The sequence below is a fragment of the Clytia hemisphaerica genome, unplaced genomic scaffold (genome assembly GCF_902728285.1).
Source record: "Clytia hemisphaerica strain Z4C2 unplaced genomic scaffold, Clytia hemisphaerica genome assembly, whole genome shotgun sequence".
Lineage (NCBI taxonomy): Eukaryota > Metazoa > Cnidaria > Hydrozoa > Leptothecata > Clytiidae > Clytia > Clytia hemisphaerica.
This window is the reverse complement of record NW_027103879.1, coordinates 448,641-470,384: the sequence shown is the minus strand read 5'-3', so window position 1 is coordinate 470,384 and position 21,744 is coordinate 448,641. Positions and strand designations below refer to the sequence as shown.

General features: G+C 36.1%; 2 protein-coding genes across 2 annotated transcripts; both read right to left on the bottom strand.

Moving 5' to 3' along the window:
* LOC136808439 (TNF receptor-associated factor 3-like) lies at positions 1 to 7,590 on the bottom strand. The gene is made up of 7 exons (XM_067064975.1): positions 7,286 to 7,590; positions 6,970 to 7,021; positions 6,269 to 6,376; positions 2,525 to 2,689; positions 1,777 to 1,854; positions 1,482 to 1,559; positions 1 to 1,280 (listed from the first exon to the last, which is right to left on the bottom strand). Exons 1-7 carry the CDS (start codon positions 7,471 to 7,473, stop codon positions 345 to 347), a joined length of 1,605 nt encoding a protein of 534 aa, XP_066921076.1. The 5' UTR covers positions 7,474 to 7,590; the 3' UTR covers positions 1 to 344.
* An 841-nt stretch (positions 7,591 to 8,431) lies between these two features.
* On the bottom strand, positions 8,432 to 21,656 carry LOC136808438 (uncharacterized). Its single transcript, XM_067064974.1, has 6 exons — positions 21,580 to 21,656; positions 16,298 to 17,056; positions 11,977 to 12,463; positions 11,095 to 11,556; positions 9,784 to 10,016; positions 8,432 to 9,412 (listed from the first exon to the last, which is right to left on the bottom strand). The coding sequence occupies exons 2-6, from the start codon at positions 16,928 to 16,930 to the stop codon at positions 8,621 to 8,623; spliced, it is 2,607 nt and encodes an 868-aa protein (XP_066921075.1). The 5' UTR covers positions 16,931 to 17,056; positions 21,580 to 21,656; the 3' UTR covers positions 8,432 to 8,620.
* Positions 21,657 to 21,744: the final 88 nt, after the last annotated feature.

Genomic DNA, 21,744 nt, shown 5'->3' with positions numbered 1-21,744 from the left:
AAACATTTTTTATCATTTTATTTTTCTGTTTTCATGTACAAAAATATTTCTATTTATTTAAAAAACTGTAAAGTAGATACCTATGAAAATATTCCATTGCACAAATTGTAGCAATCTTTTAAATGAAAAATTTTAAATATCGTTTTGAATCGATTCGAATGGTATCAAAAAGTCTCTTCCCAAACAAATTTATCGTATTCCATCAAAACTTTCAAGTGTTTCATTTTTTCTGCAATGCTCTCATTCTATTCGTTTATGGAATCACATTGGAAAAGAATCTTTTTTTTGAGAAAATATCTATGTCAAGCGGAAAAGCAGATCAAAAGAGTGTAAACCAAAAATCATCAAAAGTTCTTCTTCAAATAGAAAATAAGTTCATTCTTCTCGTTTACGAAATCCTTCCAATTGATGTCGTTGTTACCATAATACTGCAACGAAAGCTCTTGTTGGTTTTTACGACTGACGATGAAGAGTTCAGAATTCTCTACATTGAAATTCGTGATTTGCATGAAAAGATCATAAGAAGATGATCGACCAGCCCACAACGCAAAGTTGTCGTTGAAGAAGACGGTGCGTGGATCATTTCGAAAATTGTTGATGCCTGTGTCATGGCTGACGTAAAGTTGTTTACTACTGTCGCGAAATGGTGAAAGTTTGACGAAAATGTTTTGTTGATGGAAATAAAGTTTCCCTTTTTCCATTTTCTTGAGCAAATTGTCCATTCGCTTTTTGTAAACAGGTAAATTTGATTTCGGGAAAAGTTTTTTTAATTCGTTGAAACCGTCAAAATTATAGACTTTGTCATCGGCTTTTATTGGCTCGACTTGCATAAATCCCTCTTCTTCAAAAACATTTTCAATAATTGAATAAAAAAGACCTTCACATGATTTCAAATTAAGGCTGTATAATTGAACTGTGTTCGAAACCCTTTGGAAGAGTTCGAGTGTTTTCGCGTTTTCATTCCTTGATTCCAAAAATTTATTCCTTGATTTCCGTAGTTCTACCTCCAAAACGCCGATTCCCTTTTTGGTCTCATTCGATTCATCTCGCACGATTTGAAAATGTAGATCTCTGTCTTTCAACTCTTCTTTCAATGAAGTTAACTCGTTTTTAGCGATATATAACTCCGTCTCGTTATTCGCGAGTTTAATATTGGTCGTGTATAACTCATTTTTTATCGAGTTTAACTCTTCTTTCGATTCGTTATATTTGTGGAGGACAAATCGGAGATGGTGTTGACTGTTCGTTGCTTTGTGATCGGCATAGTCTTTTCGAAGAACCTGAAAAAAAAAGATGATCAAAACAATGATAATTCATATGTACGTAAAAGTTACTTTAGAAAATTTCCGTCTGTTTGGGTCTATAATTTGATTAACAGAGTCCATCTCTACATCACTGCAAAATATATATGATAACGTCCAGGACGGTCCCCGTATGACGTATCTCAGTGCTTTGGATTTGCCAGATGAAAGAGTTAATACCTGAACATTGCAACCAAAATTTTCAAATTCACATTTAATTGTCTGAAAAAGACATTCTGTGTTTTGATGACCAGAAACCTGAAAGAAAATAACAAAAACATTTGGCTACAAAGGTAGAAAATTTAGAAAATTGTGACCTATTTTCCGAGCTATTTTCTAAAAAAATTACATCAAGCTTTGGTTTCCACTCAAAACTAAAAAAAAAAACTAAGCTAAGCAGACGTGGTTTTTGAGGTCGATTCACATCGTTTATAACAAAACAAGTATAGGGTGCTGACAGCCTAGGTTTACATACCGCATTCTTTGGAAATACTTTTTCGCATCCTTGATTTGGACATTTCGTTGGATATTTCAAACATTGTCGATAATGATTCTAGAATTTAAGATGAAAATCTCTTCATTATTAGATTTATGACATCACGGATTATAAACACATTTAATTTACCATTCAAAAACGATAATGATTTGGAGTGAAAGCTCTTCCCCGAAAGTTTGTACTTTTCTATCCAGATTTTAGAATTTTTTTCAAACAATAGTATATATTGTTCTATCAAAAAATGGCATGGGTTTTTACCAGCTTTTCAAAACACAAATGATAGTGTGTAAAGCTCAGAGGACTACGTGAGTTTCTCCCCTATGTGCCGAATTTATTGTTTTTCCCAGTAAAGTTCTACAGATCTCACGCTTTTGATGATTCTGATAAACACGTTAACGGGGGATTTAAACATCTATATTATCCATCTCGTCTATTGACCATAAACATGAAAGTTTAGCTTTGTATGACATGTTAACCTATGAGGACAGAAAGACTCGCGTAGCTTTCAATCATATTGACATTCTCAGGATCACTTATGCAGATTATATCGTTTCTTACTGTATCAGGTTTTCTAGAATTTTTCTGGGACTTATGATTGAAACTGAAATTGGTTTCATCGGATCTTTTCTACGTTTGCTAGTTGTGCTTGCATGATTAGTTCGGAATTTATCCAAGATTACTGCCATTGTTGCTTTGTATTGTAATATTTAGAGCAAAGCAATTTTACCTGTTCATCTCTTTCTTTAAAAGCCATTTGACAGTACACGCAGTTCACCTCTTTCATCGGACAATTTTGTTCGTGTTGTTGTTTCGCTTTACGTAAGAAGCGAACGTCACATCCCATAAAATGACACGTTATTTCGACGTATGGACAATCTGTGTTGGCGTGTTGCTGTTGAAAAAGGATTTGATTACATAAAACGAAGAAAATATATCTTTCAATAAAACTTGCTGATCTCGCATTTCTTCTCGCATTTTACTTAAGACCTTACGGAAAATCGTTCGTAAGGCTGTCTTTTGGGAATTTCCCCGACATTATGTAGAGTTTTTGTTGATTAAGAGGGTCTTATGCCCGGGGGGGGGGGGCAGCTGGGCAAAAGGACCGACGGGTATGTGCAGGTCCTAAGGGTACCTTTTCCAATATGTTTAAAATGCACTGTAAGGGTCGGAAAAACTAAAGATGCACTGTAAGGGTAGAAATTTCAGAAAATTCTTGAAAATTCTAGATATTTTAACCAAAAATACTAGAATTTTGACCATTTTTTGCACGAAAGGGATCGAAAATTTGGAGGGAAATGCACTTTAAGGGTATGATTTTCACTGATTTTTGCTGCACTGTAAGGGTGCAATTTTAAAAGCCAATTTTTGGCCCGCACATACCGTCAGTTCGCAAACCCAGTGCCCGGGTCTTACGTGACTTTTTATTTCCGTTCAAAACTTTTTGAACGTAAGCAAACTCTACATAAAGCCTTAAAACACTACGTAAGCTTAGGGAAATTCCCCACCCTTAAAGGTCTTAAGTAAAATTTTACGTACATGTGAAAAAAGCTTTGTGTAGAGTTTGCATACGTTCAAAAAGTTTTTTAAAGTTTTACTTAAAGGGACATAACAGTACTTGCGAAATTTGTAAACAAACTGTATGCAGCGGATACAAAATCAAAACAAATGTCACATGTCAAAATAAAAAATCAAACCAAATATGGCTAATTTTGATTGTTCAATTGTTTTACAAGTTTGTTTTGGACACGTGATTTTAATTGTTCTCTTTAATGACACGTGGTTCGCGCAATGTTTACTTTTTAAATATTTCCCGCTTTCCAAAAGGGAAATATTTATTAAAACGGGCTTTCTCCATAATTTCCCGTGTCAAAACGCCTTCCGTACGCCCTGACTGACGCCCGTTTTTATTTTCACAGCGAAAGATGCATCCAGTGAATTATAAGTAATGCATCGTGATTCAAGTCGACTGATAAACTATATATATATATGTTACAAGTTCCTTACGGATTCTCAAGCCCAGTTATAATAAAACTATTACATGTTAGTAGCAGACCCGACTGGCAATTGTTATGTAGCAGGTTGAAACATGAGTATTTGCTGCTAGAAAGATGCAGTTTGTTTTCAAGTTAAAATCTTTAAAATAAATCAAACTGTGTGGGTTTCTTTACTTCCAAACAACCTACCAATAGTTTTGGAACACTCCATAATAAAGGGAGATGGCTGTTCTTGTGGAATGACTTTCTGGTTACCCCATATAAACACGATGTGACATGAAAGTGAAGAGACTTGTTGGTTTTTTGATTTGTTGGTTTTTGTTTGATTTCTTGACTCATATATCTCATGGCAAATGGGATAGCAAATGACTTTTCATGTATTGCTTGGCTTTACATATGATACATCTAACTTTGAACCCTCCAGAATGTTGAAAAAAGCATTTTATGAGATAAGTTTCGATTGTGATTGTAATCGACAGATTTGACTTGGCGTCAGTTTTGTTTGGTTGATAAATCTTTAGCTTTACCATGACCGTGGGATGATTTTCAAATAAACTTTTGTTGTTATACACAGTTTTGTTTCCTACACATGATGACTCCAGCCATGATTGGTATCAGAATTTTGGAAAAAAAACATCTTACGACGACGAGAAATTGTTGATAGAAATTATATTGACTTATTTTTACAATTTTGGTGGTGTGGGTTTTGTTGTTGTTTACACCGTGGATCCTGTCAGTGTAGACCTAAAGCTCTAAAACAGCATCTAATAACATGAAAACCAGAATATGATTCTTCAATGGGAATCAAAACTATAAAGTGCACTTACAAACATCAATTTGTCAGATCTAACAAAATTTATAACGGCACTGTCATCATTGACAATAAAACAAACAATATTCTGTCAAGAGCCTTGTAAACATTCCAACAACTTCCATCGAAATGATCTATCACAGCTCAGTCTACCATTTTTAGCGCGGTCCGAGGATTGAGCCGAGAACTCTCGCAGAGCGCCAGAGCTCCCGGGCGCCGCGCACCGCGGGGATGAAAAACTTCAATCTGTCAATCATTTTCTCAAGCGAAGAGTACGCTAAGCGATTCTAGCTTTACGATAGTGCCGCGGATCATCAATGGATAGTATTCAATTATCATTATCCCTTTATTTTCATTCCTAGAACTTTTGCAAAAAAAAGGAAAAATAGAAAAGTTGTATTTTTTACTGCTCTATTCACATACTGAATTTGAAAGATCTTCTATGTGGCGTTTTTTTGCAAACTTCAAAAAACTGATTTTTGTCCCGCCTTTGCGGGATTTTGGCTCAAGTGCTTGAGTGCAGCATAGGGTACAAAGTCCAAATATGCGTTTCCCGTAATTTTTGTATGAAGAGTTAGGTCTACACTGCCTGTTAGGGTATCTTGATTGTTGTTTGTTGGAATTGATTTCCAAAAAAAAGAGAACCTTTTTTTGATAAATACTTTATTTTTTTCATGAACCGTGTGGATGGTTGACATCTTTCTCTAGTCTTGTAAACCAATGCAGTGTCTGTTTTCAAATCTTGAATTCTCTATACCTACTGAACTGAATTGAAGCTCTGACTAGCTCTGTTTAAAGCTATTTAAATGCTTTAAAACTTTGAGGCATATTCTTTTCTTTGTTGCTATTAAAGATAGATTTTTACTTTGTCCTAATGTAAATTTATTGTAAAGTTTTAGTTTTTGAGTTTAGTTCATCTGCAGTAGTATTTTTTCAGTAATCCTTAAATCTTGTGAATAAAGTAACATTTAAACCAGACTTATTGCCCTCATTATATTCAAATTTTTATTTTTTTTAGGACTGATGAGTACATATTTTTAAATACCAAACAAAGCAAACAACATGCCAGTTCTTTCTGGACAAATATATATGTATACTTATTATGTGTGCTTTGATTTCTATTTTAATCAACCCTCTCAACTGCTGATCTTTCAACTATCATTTAGGAGTATAGAATGGGCTTTCATAGTACCATTTTCTCTAAGTATTTTTTACCACTTGCGTGGATTAAAATATTATTTTCTCACGATAAAAGCTCACCCTCAATAGGGTGACACGACATTTGTAGAGTTGTTGAACAACTTAAGACTTGGAATTGTAACTTGTAACTCTCACCTTGCTTTCTTTTACTAAGGCTAATTATCCCTTTTTATATATGTCAATAATGACCTTCATTTTTAAGGAAATATTTAGTCGCAATTTTGCGATTCTTGTTACTACTGTAATGTCCCTTTTAAGACCTTACGGAAAATTGTTCGAAAGGCTGTCTTTTGGGAATTTCCCCAAACGATAAAAAATCTATGTGATGTTGGGTAAATTCCCAGACCATAAGGTATTAAGTAAGACTTTACATGTATGTGAAAAAAGCATATGTTCAGTTTCCCTAAATTTTTTAAGTCTGTCAAAATATTTCAAGGAATTAAATCAAAACATTGGAACCATATACCATAAAATCGTTGATAGCACCAGTCCACGGACATCCTTGCTCATGGTGTTTGCACAAAACTTCTATATCTTCAGTGATAATGTTGTCAACGACTGTGTTGTTTCTCTTCTGTTAAATAAAGCAGATGCAATAAAAGTTATATTTCTTTAAATTTCATTACCGTAAGATAAATCTTATATGATGTTTTAATATGTGGAAATAACAAACAAGTACAAAAATCCATCTGAAAGATGTTTCCCTGTCTAACAGTCCCGGTGAAACTTCTTATCTTAATGGTGCGATAAAGGTTTCTATCGAAATCCCGATGGAAATGGTAATTTCGCATTGTTCCCAAAAAATCTAGCGGGGATGATTTCGGAAATTAATGTATTTCCATTGAATTTCAAATGAGGATGAAAACAAAGTAAATTTTTCAGAGGGGTTGAAATTGTATAGGATGTTTTCCCCACCGGAGACGAAGTTTTAGCCAAATTTTTCAGTGGTTAGGGGGTCCTCTGACACAGGGGATTTTTTAGAAGAGCCAAAATAATTTTTTTTGCACTGAAAATTAGAAATTAAGGCGAGCTAAAGTGTAAGGGATCGAGGGCGCAAATTTCCGATACAAAATAAATAACGATAATTGGGAAGGTTTTAGGAAAAACTACTTAATCATTTATGGAAAGTAGAAAACTAATAAGAAACCATACGAAAGAGTGACTTACTTCTTGAATCTGATATTCTTGATTACAAAGCATACACCTGAAGGGTCTCTCTCTGTAAAAGGAAAAGCAGATTGCTGGAATGTTTATTTGCGAGGTAACTGTTAGGGAGTGGTCAGAAAGTATATACTAGGGTGGGGCGGAGGATATTTACAAAAATGCCAATAAAATTCCCACCCTCTTGATATCCTCAGAAAGATTTCAAGTCCCTCCCCCCCTCACCAGTCAATATAATTTTGGCACCCTCTCCTAAATATAGAACATCCCCCCTAAAGACATGAAATCTTCAATTGTTATGAATAAAAAAGATAAAACATACTGCTCAAGGCCTTTCCTCTCTTTTCGTTTTTGATCTTCCCATCTCACCAAACAGCTGCTACAAAATGGATGACGGCAGGGAAGTTCAACACATTGTTTTAACAACTCTTGGCAAATTAAACACTGACAACGTGTTGGTAATTTCCCTTTTGTTTTAAACTCGTAACCACCTGACTCTTCGCCGGCCATTATGCTTTTATGTTCGAACAAACTTGTAAATCAATAAATTAAATTTTTATCACCAATATTGTCAAATCGTCTGGTTAGAATCACCTCTTACAAATTTCTACAACAATTTTGAAAATTCAAAAAAACGGAGGCATATTATTAATCAAGTTGACGATTTTGACAAAAAAAAATTCAATCACCCATTTTTGGCCACACTTTCTAAGTCTTTTCTAATTACAATTTAACTCCAACCTCAGTGGTATGTGAAACCACGATTGTTTGACAATGAACTCAATCAATAATTTTAAAATTCTAAAAAGGATTTTATAATGACTGGTAAAAGGTATGCAAGAGAGATTTCCATGAACTTATTTGCTTGAAATTTTTACTGAAGTAAAGTAAGAAAGAATTTAAAGGTGAGTGTGTCCATAATATAAACTAATAAAAAGAGAAAGCGCGAGATAAAGTCGATAAAGTATTCTTGATTAAGAAAAGGAATATAAAAAGTCTTTAATTAGAGACAAAAAAGCTATTAAAGATAATTAGGCTTTAGCATTCCTGACATCCTGTTGAGATATTACTCTTCCAAATTCGATAGAGGTAATAGACCACTAACTGTGGAAGCTTCGTACACCTAGATAGAACACAAATATTCAGAACAGCAAAAAGACTTGATTCAAACGTTCTTAATGCCCTCTTAATGTTATAAGTTTCAAGCTTTAAAAGATTCTTATAATGTTCTTATTTTCACAATTTTGGTTTCCTAATTCATTTTTCTAAGAAATGGGTGTTTTAGAGCCCGCAAAGCCTCAAGATGTTCTTAACTTGTTCTTAATATTCTGACCATCGAAGCCTTATGTTCTTTAATAGTTTGCTCTTATAAAAGTTTTCGTATAGTAGGGCAAAAGGATTACAGAATACAACCTATTAACTGCTTGACAATGATTACTTCAGATATAAAGGAAAATTATTTACAAAATTTAGAATTCAAAATTTTTCTGTTCTTTGATAAAAGAAGTGACATAAAAATGCTGATGCAAGAATTTGGTGAAACCTTCAAAAAAAATTATTTACAAAAAATAACGTGAAAATAATAATGTTGTTTGGAATATGTAATTGAAATCTAAAATTTCTTCTCTGAATGTGTCTGTATTAATGAGCGGTTTATTTAAAGCCTTCTGATGATAGAGATCCCTTCCCGTACGGTCAAAACAACTTGCTCCACCCGATCGTCATTCTTCACATGTTGGTTGAACTCGTGAAGCTTCTGACTTCGAAAATCTTTCTTGTCGTACAAAAGAGAACACAACACATTATCAGCTAAAATAATTCCACCTTCGGCTAACAGTCCTTCATCCATGGCTAGATCGTAGTAAAGGACGTAATTCTCTTTATCGGCGTCAAGAAAAATGACGTCGAATTTCTGGCCGTTTGCTGCCAATTTCTTCATACTTTGAAGGGCGTTTCCCAACTCGAGACGGATCTTGTGGCCGACTTTCGACGCTGAAAAAGCTTGTTGTGCAACGTCAGCAATTTTTTCATCACATTCTAAAGTGACAACTTGACCATCATCGGGGATTCCTTCAGCCATCGCCAAAGCAGACATTCCAGTAAACGTACCGACATCCAGCACGTTGCGAGCTCCTTTGATTTGGCATTGCATTTTTAGGAATTGACTCTCAAGCGAACCAACCATGCAGGGAGAAAACATTTCGTTGTTTTGCGTCAAATTGGCGATATTTTGGACACCTTTTGAAGGGACGGTCGTTTGAGCCATGGCGTATGTTTCGACGCCATCATGAAACAATTTGAAGTGATTGAAATCAGGAGGAGATTCAGTATCCAGGGCTTTTTGGAAAGTGACATTCATTTGCCATTCACTGTTCCGCTCTGTTTGAACCGTTTTGATCCATTCGGAGTAAGATGACGGAGGGTTGGATTTTGCACTTCCGTTTGGATGCTATAAGAACAAGAAAAATACTTTTTATGCAGAATATTTAAAGGCTAAATCGACAAAATTTAACTATTTTTTCATAAAATGACCATCATCATCATTCTTTGGAAGAAGCAGTAAACACCAAAGGAGGAGTGCAAAATAGCGTTTCAAGCCCAAATTTCTATATTTTGCTATACTTTTTTATTCCGATCTTGACACAATTTCAGTGGTTCATAGACTAGTGTTTGACCATGGATTTAATAGAAAATAGAACTGAGAAGTAAACAAAACTTAAGAATCGCGATCATGAAGAACCGATTGAATTAAATTAGTGTTGCGTTTAATTGGAAGTTTTTCAGTTTCTAAAAGCATTGAAATCAAAGAAAGAAACATACCTTTGGTGCACCATTAGATTGCAAAACATCATTTACTCCATAACCTGCCACAGTAGAAGGATCTTCCAGCCCTACATCGCGACAGTGTACATCAACTCCTCGTCCTGATCGTGGAAATTGCTGACACAGCATTTTGTAATCATCCAATGTCTGGTTAATGGTATCACGTGACAACTCGTTGATGTAACCACATTGACCAAGTTCTTTGGGTACTGGTGCACAAAGATTGCCACCTGTGAGATGAGAAAGATACAATATCATTAGATGGATTCAATATTGTTGACTGTAAATTAATGAGTTACACCTTTGTAACCCTAAACAAGTTTAAGTGACTGATACAGGGGTGGTGAAAAAAATATTTTGTTCGAAATTGGGAAAGTAGGATGACGATTGTCATAAATTTCGAACCACTTCTGTATCGTAGGATGGATAAACGTTCTCAAAGAATGTTTTAGAGATAAAACAATTTTTTAGATAATCAGTTTATGATTGTGTCACTTCAAAACGTTGTGAGAAGGGGGTGTGTATGGTAATCTAGACTTCGCCACCAGTATAACAGAAAATATTTAGAGCCAGATTTGTTTTGTAGCAGGAGAAAGTTGCAAAAGAATCTTTAAAATTAAACAGAAAAAAATTTCGATAAATATTCTCTCAACGAATGCCTTGTCTCAAACATGCTACCCTCTCTCTCTCTCACACTCGATCAGAATTTTCATGAAGCTCACCCCATAGTAAAATGCTTTTTGAAGTAATCACATAATTGCATTGACAGGACCCACGAGAGAGATAAAAAATACAGTTGCATAACTTTCGAAATAAATAAATTCTATCAAAATGTTACTATAGTTTTGAGCTCTAGAAAAACAATCGAGCGAGCACAATATGTAATCAATTTTCTCAGCAACAACAATTGCTCGAAATTTTATCCCTCTTAGCGTTTGTTTCTCTGTTTATTACCTTTGATAACAAAATAACTATCATTATATTGTGGTTTGCAATATTAATCTCACTTTAGCTGTCGCAAACAGCCACCACAGGCTTAAACTGAGTGTTTGTTTTTGGATGTTCTTAGCCTTTTATGCTTGAAGGAAAAAATTGTTCTTAATTTCATCATTTTGTGATTATTTTTTGTTAGATTTTCTAAAAAATTGGGTGTTTTAGAGTCCATTAAAGCTTAAATCGTCCCTCACTTGTTCTTAATATTTTGGCCATCGAAACCTTATGTTGTTTTATAGTCTGTTTTGCAAATGTGCAACGTTCGCACAACATGTTTAAGGACACAATACACTTTCTTTCTGACATAAAACCTACCTCTTTTCTCGATGACCTTGGTGTTTGCGGCAGCAACCAAATCATGGTTATCCATAATGTCATGCCAAAGGGATAACTCCATTGTACTGATCAAACGTAAAATACGGCTGCATTCTTCTGCCGTGATGAAGTTTTCTAACTTTGCCAAATAAGCTCCATACCCCATACATGTGGCAACAGCGTGTCCGTGAAGCATGCCAGCGGGAAGCTCATAACCAGGCGACCACGTATGGCCGTAAGCGTGAGGTCGGCATTGATGTGTCTCCCAAAGGTTTCCGTATTCCGAACGAACGTATCCTTCCATAGCTTTACCAATGATAAGATCGCACAACGTTTCGAATTCGGCGTCCGTGTTGCCAACCGTTCCGAATTTCGTACGAATCAATCGAGGTCCGGCCTTCTCAATTAATTCGAATAAACTTTTATCTTTTACAACAGCCATCTTGATAATCTCAGCGATTCCTGAAAAAATGGAAAATAGTTAGGGATTTTTTCCTCCTTTCTGACTTTTTCTCAAAATACGCTCATTTCAAAATACAAAAGAGTCTTACAGGTCCAATTTTCAGAGGACTTCATTCTCTAAGAGGGACCGAAAGAGGGGTAGCAGCCTCGAAGTATTTTTGCCAAGACACTTCAACGTCATTGGAAATAATCATTATTTGTGACGACTGACTGCACTTTCAAGATTGATGACGGTCTTTAGGGAGTGCATATTAAATTTGTCAATGCTGTTTTAAACAATAAGTTAATTTCAAAATAAATCATGCTCTTTTCGTTGTTTTTATGTAGCTGAAAGTAGGAAAGTTCGTTAATATATCGAATACAGATGCGGCATATAGAAGAAAACTATAAGGAATAATGAAAAGTATTTCAATGACTCACCATGTCGAATCCAGCCTTCATGAAGTGTTTTGAAGAAAGAACGATCGGTCAGCGTCAAGATGGGCGGGTGATATGCACCGTACAGATTCTTAAACCCGAATCCATCACAACATGTTCGGGGTGAAGGTCCGGCGTCAATACCAGATACAATAGATGTACACAACATGACGTAGGGCGTATTTCGATGATAAAGGGCGGTTGCAAAACCACCAATATCTGAGATGACACCCCCGCCAACAATAAGGATAGGTTCGTTCCTCGACACACCATTTTGTTTTAGCTGCACTAAAATCTTCTCCACGCTCTTGATATCTTTGTCGACCTCGTTACCACCATGGATCAACTTCACAAACTCTACACCGAAATGATCGAAATATTTTTGCAATTCTTCACCATAGTGTAGAATGACTTTATCGTCAATGATGGCGACGCAACGCCCAAAGGGTAGGTAAGTGTTGATCAATGTCTTGTTTGAAGGATGAAGCACCTAGGAGATGAACAATTGGTAATTCAAATGCAAACCGCTTATACACGATGTTACCAGCTTCTAACCTGGTTTCCCAGCGTTTGGGCCAAAATTAGGCTTAACTTCAATGGCAATTACTTTGATTACACAAGCATGCGTGCTTGTGAAATTACGAAGGCTTTAACTGCGATTTTTATCAAAGACAATTCAAATCTGCCCCTGTGATGCTTAAAACCCTTTATTACCTGACAAAATAAATTGGCAGTTCAAAAAAACTTAATTCCTGGATATTCTCGGGCCTGAATCTTCGACTAGTAAATGCAGTGTCGTCCTATTTGACCTAACACGAGTTTCTTTATAACAACACAGGAACTATTATATATTCCCTGTTGTGTAGGATAGTACTTTTCTTTCTCATCTTACGTCATCTTTCAAATACAGCAGAGGCACTCTTTGTTTAATTTCCCATTTTGGGAGTTTTCAAATACTTGATTTCTCATTTTTGATTCGATTATCAGGTCAAATTACTAGCTTTTGACATGATGTGTCAAAATCTGTTTTGGAGTAAAATGCCTCATTGCTCATATTTCGTAACTTTGACCCGTGCAATCTCTGTTAAAGAAAAATGCGGCGATATTACAACTTCCCAAAGAACGACATTAGTCAGTCAACACATTGTTAAGACACCTTGACCTTCATGGTCTGCCGCAGCTACGGTAACGGTACAGATTTCTGTAAATCCCGAAGGGCTAGATTGAGTTCTTCAAGCTTTTCCAAGCAAAAAAAGATTGAACATCGCAAAAAAATATTGATGCTATTGTTCTCGAAAAGCCGTGAAGCTTCTGATTGTTCAAGTGCTGAAATTCTATTGTAAAGTCCCTTGACCTAGGTCCCGGGGGGGGGGGTACTAGGGCAAAATGGGTTACGGGGATGCTCCGCTGGTCAGGGTACCTTTTTTAACCTCCACGAGTCCCAGGTAGGGTCGCAAAAACACCAAAATATAAAAATCAGTCCCTCGTAGGGTGCCTATTTTTGGATAATTTGGGGAAAAAGTAGAAAATTTGAGAAAATTTTGGAATTTCAGTCCCATTCAGGGTCACTTTTTTCGCAAATTTCGAGTCCCACGTAGGGTCCATTTTTCGAACCTCAGCGGAGCACCCCCGTCGGTCGACAAGGGTAGTACCCCCCCCCCGGGATCTAGGTAGGATTTCCTACCGAGATACGGCATACTTTTCAATCTAAGCCTTCGGGCTTTATAGATCTGTGAGCTAGGGATTGGGTAATTTCAAATTTTCCCGGACACGTTTTTGTAAATGCACATAAATTTGTATAATTTGTTCAACACATATTTTTCAACAAAAGATTTCCCATAACTCATTCGCATAAAAAAAGCAAAATAATAAAAATAAGGAATTTGTTAAATAAACACACCCTCCTCCCTATTTAATGAACTTCTCTTTCATTCAGTTATATAAAGGTTTTGCAAATTAAAAGAGGGAGATGGAAAAACATATCTTTCTTTTTATGCAAAAAGTACAGAATAAAATATGTTTAAAAAGTCTTTCGTTGAGAAGTGAAAAGCGTTTTCAAAACAAACGAAAGATTTCGTTTCTTATCACATGGTGTATTATGGCCAATTAGAAGAGGCCAAATGCTCACCGAGTCTCACCGACTTCTGCGTTCTTATCTGGTACTCGATGTAGAAATTTTCTTCCGACACGCTAAAGCTCTGAAGGTCGGGAAAATTATAAACATCTGGAACCTTTGGATTACGGAATTTCTCCTGACCGCGTTCGTAAAATTTAGAAAGAGTCTGGGGACGGTAAAAAGTTACTAGTGCCCCGAACTAAGAGTAAACATGCAAAAAAAATTTCCCGTGCGATTTCTAAATAGTGCTCCGAACTGAAAAATGTAAACAAAGCAGGACGGGAACTAAAAATTTATTGAGAGTGGCTCTAAACCCAAACCCAATTACAGTTCAATTTATAGCAATAAAATGCGAATTCTTTGCTGCTACTAGAATAAATAAGTTTGTCTCCTCACATCGAATGACAATTTCACCTATTCAAGATCTTTTACTGCCTAAAAAAAGTAAACAAGCAATGTCACGAACCAAACAATTAGAAGAGAGTGGCCATGAGCCAAATTTCCCTCAATCTAGTCCAATTTATACAGCAATATGTGAACTTTTTGCTATTTCCAAAATCACTAAGCTTGCCTCAACACACCAAATGAAAATTACACCTGCACTAGATCTTTCACTACCTGAAATATGCATGTCAGCCTCTAAAAATAGAGTTTGGCGAAACAGGCGCAAAGATGGTCCTATTACCAAAAAATAAAAGCTTTTTCCCCAAGATACTGATACAATATATGGGAACCTCCCTCCAACTTTGTTATTGAACATACCTGATATGCTTTCTTTGATTTGGCCTTTGAAAATATAACCAGTCAACCACCAAAAACAAATAAATAACAAAAGATAATAATCATGCAATGTCAAGCATTTTTAACTTGGTGCACTTACTAAGAAATTACACTAGGTACTAAATATAATACTGAAAAAGTAATGAAACTGTCAAGTTTCAATAAATCCACCAAAATAAACCAAAAACAGCCAACAATCGAAGGTTTGAATATTTCTCAAGCCTTCTCAGGCAGCAGAGATTTTCATGCTAAATTCAGTCGGGTGCAACCGATAGTCAAGCAAAAACTGTAAGGACGGCTAGACACGACTGTGATGCGGTACATCAAACGATGACTACTATAGGTCTCCGATGGTATATTGGTCCGCTCCTTTAGAGCTTTAGCGTGGGCGGCCGCCAATACGCCATCGGAATATCAGATAATCTGCGTTCAAAATATGAACGCGCGCTTCGCGTAAGCCAGTTTTTTCAAGGCAGACTTAAAATTCCGTACATCATAAAAATCATTAAAGCACCGATAATGCTATATGGTCTTCAGCCGTATCTTTCTTGGCCTTGTAAAAACCGGCTTGGTTGACCAGGCTAGGGATTGGGAGACAGAAGATACTTCCCGAAGAATCCAGAGACGGAGCCACAACCCGGGGGGGGGGGGTACTAGGATTGATGGGTGTCGGGTATGTGCGTGCCAGACCTCTGGACCCTTACCCTTAGAGAGACTGAATTTTGGTGAAAAGGTGACCCTTAGAGAGACTCAGTGTAGAAAAACCCAACCCTTAGAGAGACTTTTTCACAAAAAATTTCTATAATGGGCCAAAGAAATTCGATTTTTAAAAGAATTTCTCCAATTTTCGAAAAATTTCTCTAATTTTTGAAAAATTTTCTCACTTTTTTTAAAAATGTTCTCACTTTTTTGACTTTTCACTTTTCTTTGACCCGAGTTTGTGAAAAAACCGACCCTTAGAGAGACTGATTTTGACTTTTGTTGTTTTGGTAACCCTTAGAGAGACTTTGGGAGGGTGAAAAACCCTACCCTTAAGGCACGCACATACCCAGCACCCATTTTTGCCTAAGTACCCCCCCCCCCGGGAGCCACAAACCCCCAAACTCATTTAACTGGCGAGTTAAGAGGCAAAAGGTCACCTTACGCACTAGACTATGCTATAGTCCAAGACATACCCCATTTCTAAGAAATAAGTACAGTAAAAGAAATTTCACAAACGGGTTCACAGCCGTTAGACTCTACCACTTATTAAACCGTTAAAAGTGTTTTGTCTTAAGACATACTTGAAGAAGTATTTGCAATTTGGATCGTTTCACTTGGTAACTTACAAATCATTTGGCCTTGATCAAGAATAAAAGTATACTATATGGAATAAACATATAAAAAGGAATATCTTGGAGCAGAAGACAAAACAGGATCTTCGCATACCTTATTAGTGATTTTGATAGATGTTGTTATTGAAGTGCTCATCACCGCTTCGATGGTTTTCGAATCTGCTGCTGCCAACGTCAATCCATTGCAATGTCGGTAAATACTGGTTGGGTAGACTGCGTGTGGGTCAATGGTCTCGAGGCTGGTCTGATTTTCTTTGTACAGAAAGCCAGTCGACATTTTAGTTGCCTCTGTATTGCAAAAATCCTTAAATTTCAACTTGAGGTTTTCATCGGAGCTTTTGACCAGTTTGGAGAATGACTTGTCGAAAGTGTCATTGAAGGCTTTGTTTTTCTCCAGCAGTTGCTGCACCAGGCAGAGGATTTGACTCAGAGGGAGGTTATTGTAATATTTGAATTTCTTCATCAAAGCAAGGATGTCCAAATCGTAGGTCAAACATTGCGAGAATTCCTCACTAAAAACTGGTAGCTGTGAAACATAGATTAATAATTCAGCGAGTGAACGTGTATCAAGAACGTCTGTGACAAACCTGGTCAAACCATCTTCAGATGAAAATTCTTTCTCTGAAAGAGCATTGATTGTGTTTCGAAGTAATTTCTTCACTTTTTCACCATCGACAGCTTTCAAACTGTAGTATTGGATGGTATTGATTTCTTCCTTCTTGACCATGGTTGCGTATGATGAATTTCAAGCCTTTTCTTCGCAGGTGTGGTTGAGTTGACATCGAGCCTCCGAACTTGGGCCAATTTATACCAACGCAACAACAAAACGCACAATTCATCCATTGTGAACTCCCTTCAACGAAATTAAGCTAAAAGTCAAATTGCAAAACAATCCGTATAAAACTTCGGGGAAAATATACCCCCGTATTATTATGTTGTATACACAAATTATCCGATATAAACTTATAAGACACCTTTCATTTTAAAGAGGTTTTCAGGGTGACTTTCAAAACCTCAATCGGTGGATTGCAGCCACCCAGTTCAAATTATGTTATCTAAGATTCGTCTCCTTAATTATTATACCTGGACGATAATTATTACTGAGTGTTGCATAAATTATGAAATAAAATCGAAGCGTTTATAATTGATTTCCTTTGCTTGTATGTTTATGCAGAGGAATGTTAAAAGAGGGGAAAACGACTTTTCTGATTACTCAAAGTTCAAAGGTCACTTCTATTGAATATTCAATTGTAAAGACGTTGATTAGGTTATTAAATGAAAGACGGCTTGCCATACAAATCGGACGGTTTCTACATGATTTGACGATAAAAATGAAAATTTGTTTTTCTTTTTTCGTTGATTACTAGTTCAATTTTTAAGAACAAGGGAGCAATTTTTTAGCAATATATAGCAAAAGAAATTCTTAACGCAATGATATTAAATTGGTTCTTGTAAAACTGTTAGAAATCGAGTAAAATCAAGATTTCTCGAGCTCAAGCTTTCCATATAATGGTGCGGTCATGATGCAGTTCTATCAGTAGAATCGCTAGGAAATTCTAAGCAAGAAGATATAGGTACCTCTTCGTATAGGTGAGGTTTACCCAAAATATAAACCCTAAAGGTTTGCGCATAATCAGGCCTGAAACAAAAGAATTTTGTCACAACACGCTAATTATGTAGATTCTTTTAGTATAGCGATAAAAAAATAAACCTATATTGACTTGAATGTATACCGTATATATATTGACTTGATATAAACTCCCTTAAGGGCAAGAGACCTGGTATATGGCAAACCGTGTTTCCATTGTTTTCAAGAAACTGGTTTTCCATCTTTTTATATTCCTCTGGTTTGTTTATGTAGTTAGTTATATTGTTTAGGAAGATCGAAATTATGTAATGTCTCTGAACAACTTATTGTCAAAATATGATAATTATGCGCGTATCGCGGTTGAATACGAAAGTTGTTCTCGCTTAATTACCTAACCTAAAAATATATAATGGCGACACAAGCGCATGCACATATCAAGCTATCGTTTATTTTGATTTCGTCATATCTAACAATTTGCCAAAGAGTGTCGAGTAGGTTAAATGTTAGATGTTAGATAACTTTTTCAAAGATTTAGACTTTTTTAAAGAACAGTTTTATGAGAATTAGACTGAAAATCTTCAAAATATAAGAACAATGAAAGAACAAGGTCATTACATTTGAGATAAAAGGGAAATCCTCATGAAATCTTATAGCCACAAACGATTTGGAAGTGCTCTAACTTAGGTCGGAAGGGGGAGGATAGATTTTTAACTCTGATTTTTAACGCTAGACTTAGAGTGCATCTTTCGCGTCCGAACTTCAAATTTTTTAAACGAGGAAATAACCAAAATTCTCAATACATTTTGACACAGAACACTAGGCCTTGAATTACTGAGATTCGAGCAATCAGGGTCAACATAGTAAAAACCGAATTAGAAGAGTTTCAGAGCTAGCCACTTCGAGGCTTTGAAATCAATGGGTGTGATCGATAAATTATAAAGATAAGTTTCAAGATAACAATACTGCTGTGAATATTGGTGAATCTTATAATGTAGTATCACATAAATGACTTTTGAAATGAACCAATCAGGCAGCAAGATTTATAGTAAACAAAGAGAAAAGAGAATTTCCCAGGCCATGAAACTTACGTAAGTTTGGATAAAAAAATTTTGAGTGTTTTTTAAAATCCGGCGATAACAAGCTTTAGCCTGAAATTCCACGTGACTTTAAACGTGACAAAATTATTTTGGTGACCTCCATCGCTGGCCATTTATCAATCAGTCAGGTCAAGGTTTGAATAAATTGATAAAAGTTGCTAGGGAAAAAAGCGGTTATGCAGTAAAGCAGTAGAGGCTTGTTCACAGATTTTACCTGAGGTACGAATGATAGAGAATCGACTGCAGAGAATGAAGCTCAAAGTTAAAACTAATCTCATTAAAACATTTGGAAGACGTCTTTTGGAGAAAGTTTAAACGTCTATAGACGGAAAAGTTGCAGCCAAGTTCTTGACAGAGCACAGGCCGGAAGCTTTTTAAATTTGGTACCACGGCCGCCTATTTTCCGTACCCGGTGCATCGTGCCTGTTGCGAACCTCTCGGTTCAGAAAGGAATATATTTATGCATTCACCCGATAAAGAAGAAAGGTCGGACCTTTTTTCCCGGATTTGAACTTGCACTACGAAACATATACATTTAAATCGTCCGAACATTTTACAGATTAAATTTCACAATTCTATTAAAAACTCAGATAGAAACAGGGAAGGATTAATATCTGATAACTTCTAAAAAACTGCTTTCAGACAGGCAGGTATTGCCCGTTTGATTGTTTTGAAATAGATTTAGTTTGTCTCAAATTATAAAATGATGTAATATTTGTTTTTTTTTCTATGATTTGCGCTCCTTCTCATTCTATTCTGCATTGCCTATTCTAATTGTTAGAATAGGCAAAAAGTTAGCGCAAAGTTGGCAGTTAAAATCGTTGCTTATAAAAGATTTTATCAAGTCATTGCATTGACGTCAAAAGAGGGCAATGGGCTCTTCCAGAAAAAAATTGTACATGGGGGGTGGAGGATATAAATTTTTTTTAGTGATTTACCCCCCCGGACAGGGTGACTTTTGGTCCCCTGGATAATAGGTTTCACCCCCCGGACAAGCATCTGCTGACCCCCCGGACACCCCAAATTACCCCCGGGCAGAGCAAATTAACCCCCGGACAAGGTAAATTTTGATGATTTTTTGCTACCCCCCGGACAATATATCCTCCATCCCCCATGTACAATTTTTTTCTGGAAGAGCCCAATGCATTGACTTTATAGAGCTCACATTAATTCACAATCAGAATAGGCAGGGCAAAAAGTGGGCCGTCTAAACTGTAGCCAAATCTCCTTCAAACAGTCCTATCCAATCTCTAAAAAATAAATAGAAATTACCTATGACAAAATGAGATTTCCAATGAAAACGACTACAAAATTGTTGAAATTTAAAACAAACTACAAACTGAGAAGAGGTGATGAACTTGAACGAAACATGACAAGCCGTATGTACACATCCCTTTCTTTTGTTTCCAAATAGCTTAACTGTCGCGATTGCACCATCCTGCACAAAGACACGAGTCTTTTACATTTCAGCAAATCGACAAATTCTTAAAACAACTTTCCATGTGAGGATACATTAATAACAAGTTAGGAAAAATAGTGGAAATTTAATATCTGAAATACCCAATAGCACCTATTATGTTTTAGGTGTTCCTAAGAACTTTTATTGATATCTGCGTAAAAAGGGATGTCTTGTGTTTGGGAGTTTCTAAAAATCGACCTGAAATGGTGACCACGACCAGCGACCACTTTCACTCGCCAAAATTAGAAAATAAAAGCGAAAATACTTAACGGATACACGCAATGAATCTGCTGTGACAAAAAATCATTAGGCAAGAAAACTCGAACAAAAGGCCTGAAATGATACTGAATTGTAAGTTTGCAATATCGTTCTAAAGTGGGGCGCAAACCTACCAATATGTTGGCCAACATTTCGACCAACATCCACTGACCAACAATGTTGGCCGGTTTGCAGTAGGCACCAACATGCTCGAGAAGAAAAAAAAATCTCAAAAAATGTTGGCCAACATTTCCGCCAAAATTTGCATGTTTGTCGGTTTGCACTGGGTAACCAACATGTTGGCCAACATTTAAGTTTTCGAACGTTTTTTTACGTTTTTCGAATGCTTCTTCATTGGAAGTAAAAAACAAATGAATGAACATTTCGTAATGTTGGCTGGTTGTTTTTTTATAAAGGGTCACCACAAACCGTACCAACATGTTGGCCGGTTTGCGCCCCACTTAACATTCATATATTTGACTTGAGTGTCTCGGCTTCACTTTGGAAAAACGTAAAAACAACACATAGTCAGCAATTATTTTGATGCTCTTGCCTCTCTAATGAACAATTTAATTCTCATTTGGGAATTGAAAGACCGAGTTTTGATGGAAAAAGAGATTAAAATACTACGGAAAATGTTTTAATGAAGGAAGGAGAGTGTCCTGTACTGAGGACAATCAATGAAAAACTAACTTGTTGTTTATCCAGTGTCTATAATAAATTTAAACGACCCCGTCGATGGGTCCAACACAGATTCACAACACAGTTATGAAGTAGTAGGAATGAATAACTTGTTCTAAATTCGTTACTACCCAGGTGGAGAGTACTCCCTGAAATCCAGTCATCAGCTATTTATAGGGACATTCTAGTTGTAGCGCCTTTTAGGGCTAGGTTGGGATGGAGGAGGCCGAAGCAATGATACCTTATAGTGTACACAATTATATCAAAATGAATTGTAACTAATTAAAAAATACCTAAGTTTGGAGGACTGTTTGTGTGTATTGATCATCAATGTTTCCATTGTTGTAGATTTTATTTTTCATATTTTGCTAAAAAGAAAACAAAAGGACATGGATGAACAAGGAACAGAACGTGAAATTTACGGATTTGAAATTTTCGGAAAATATGTCGCTTGACAA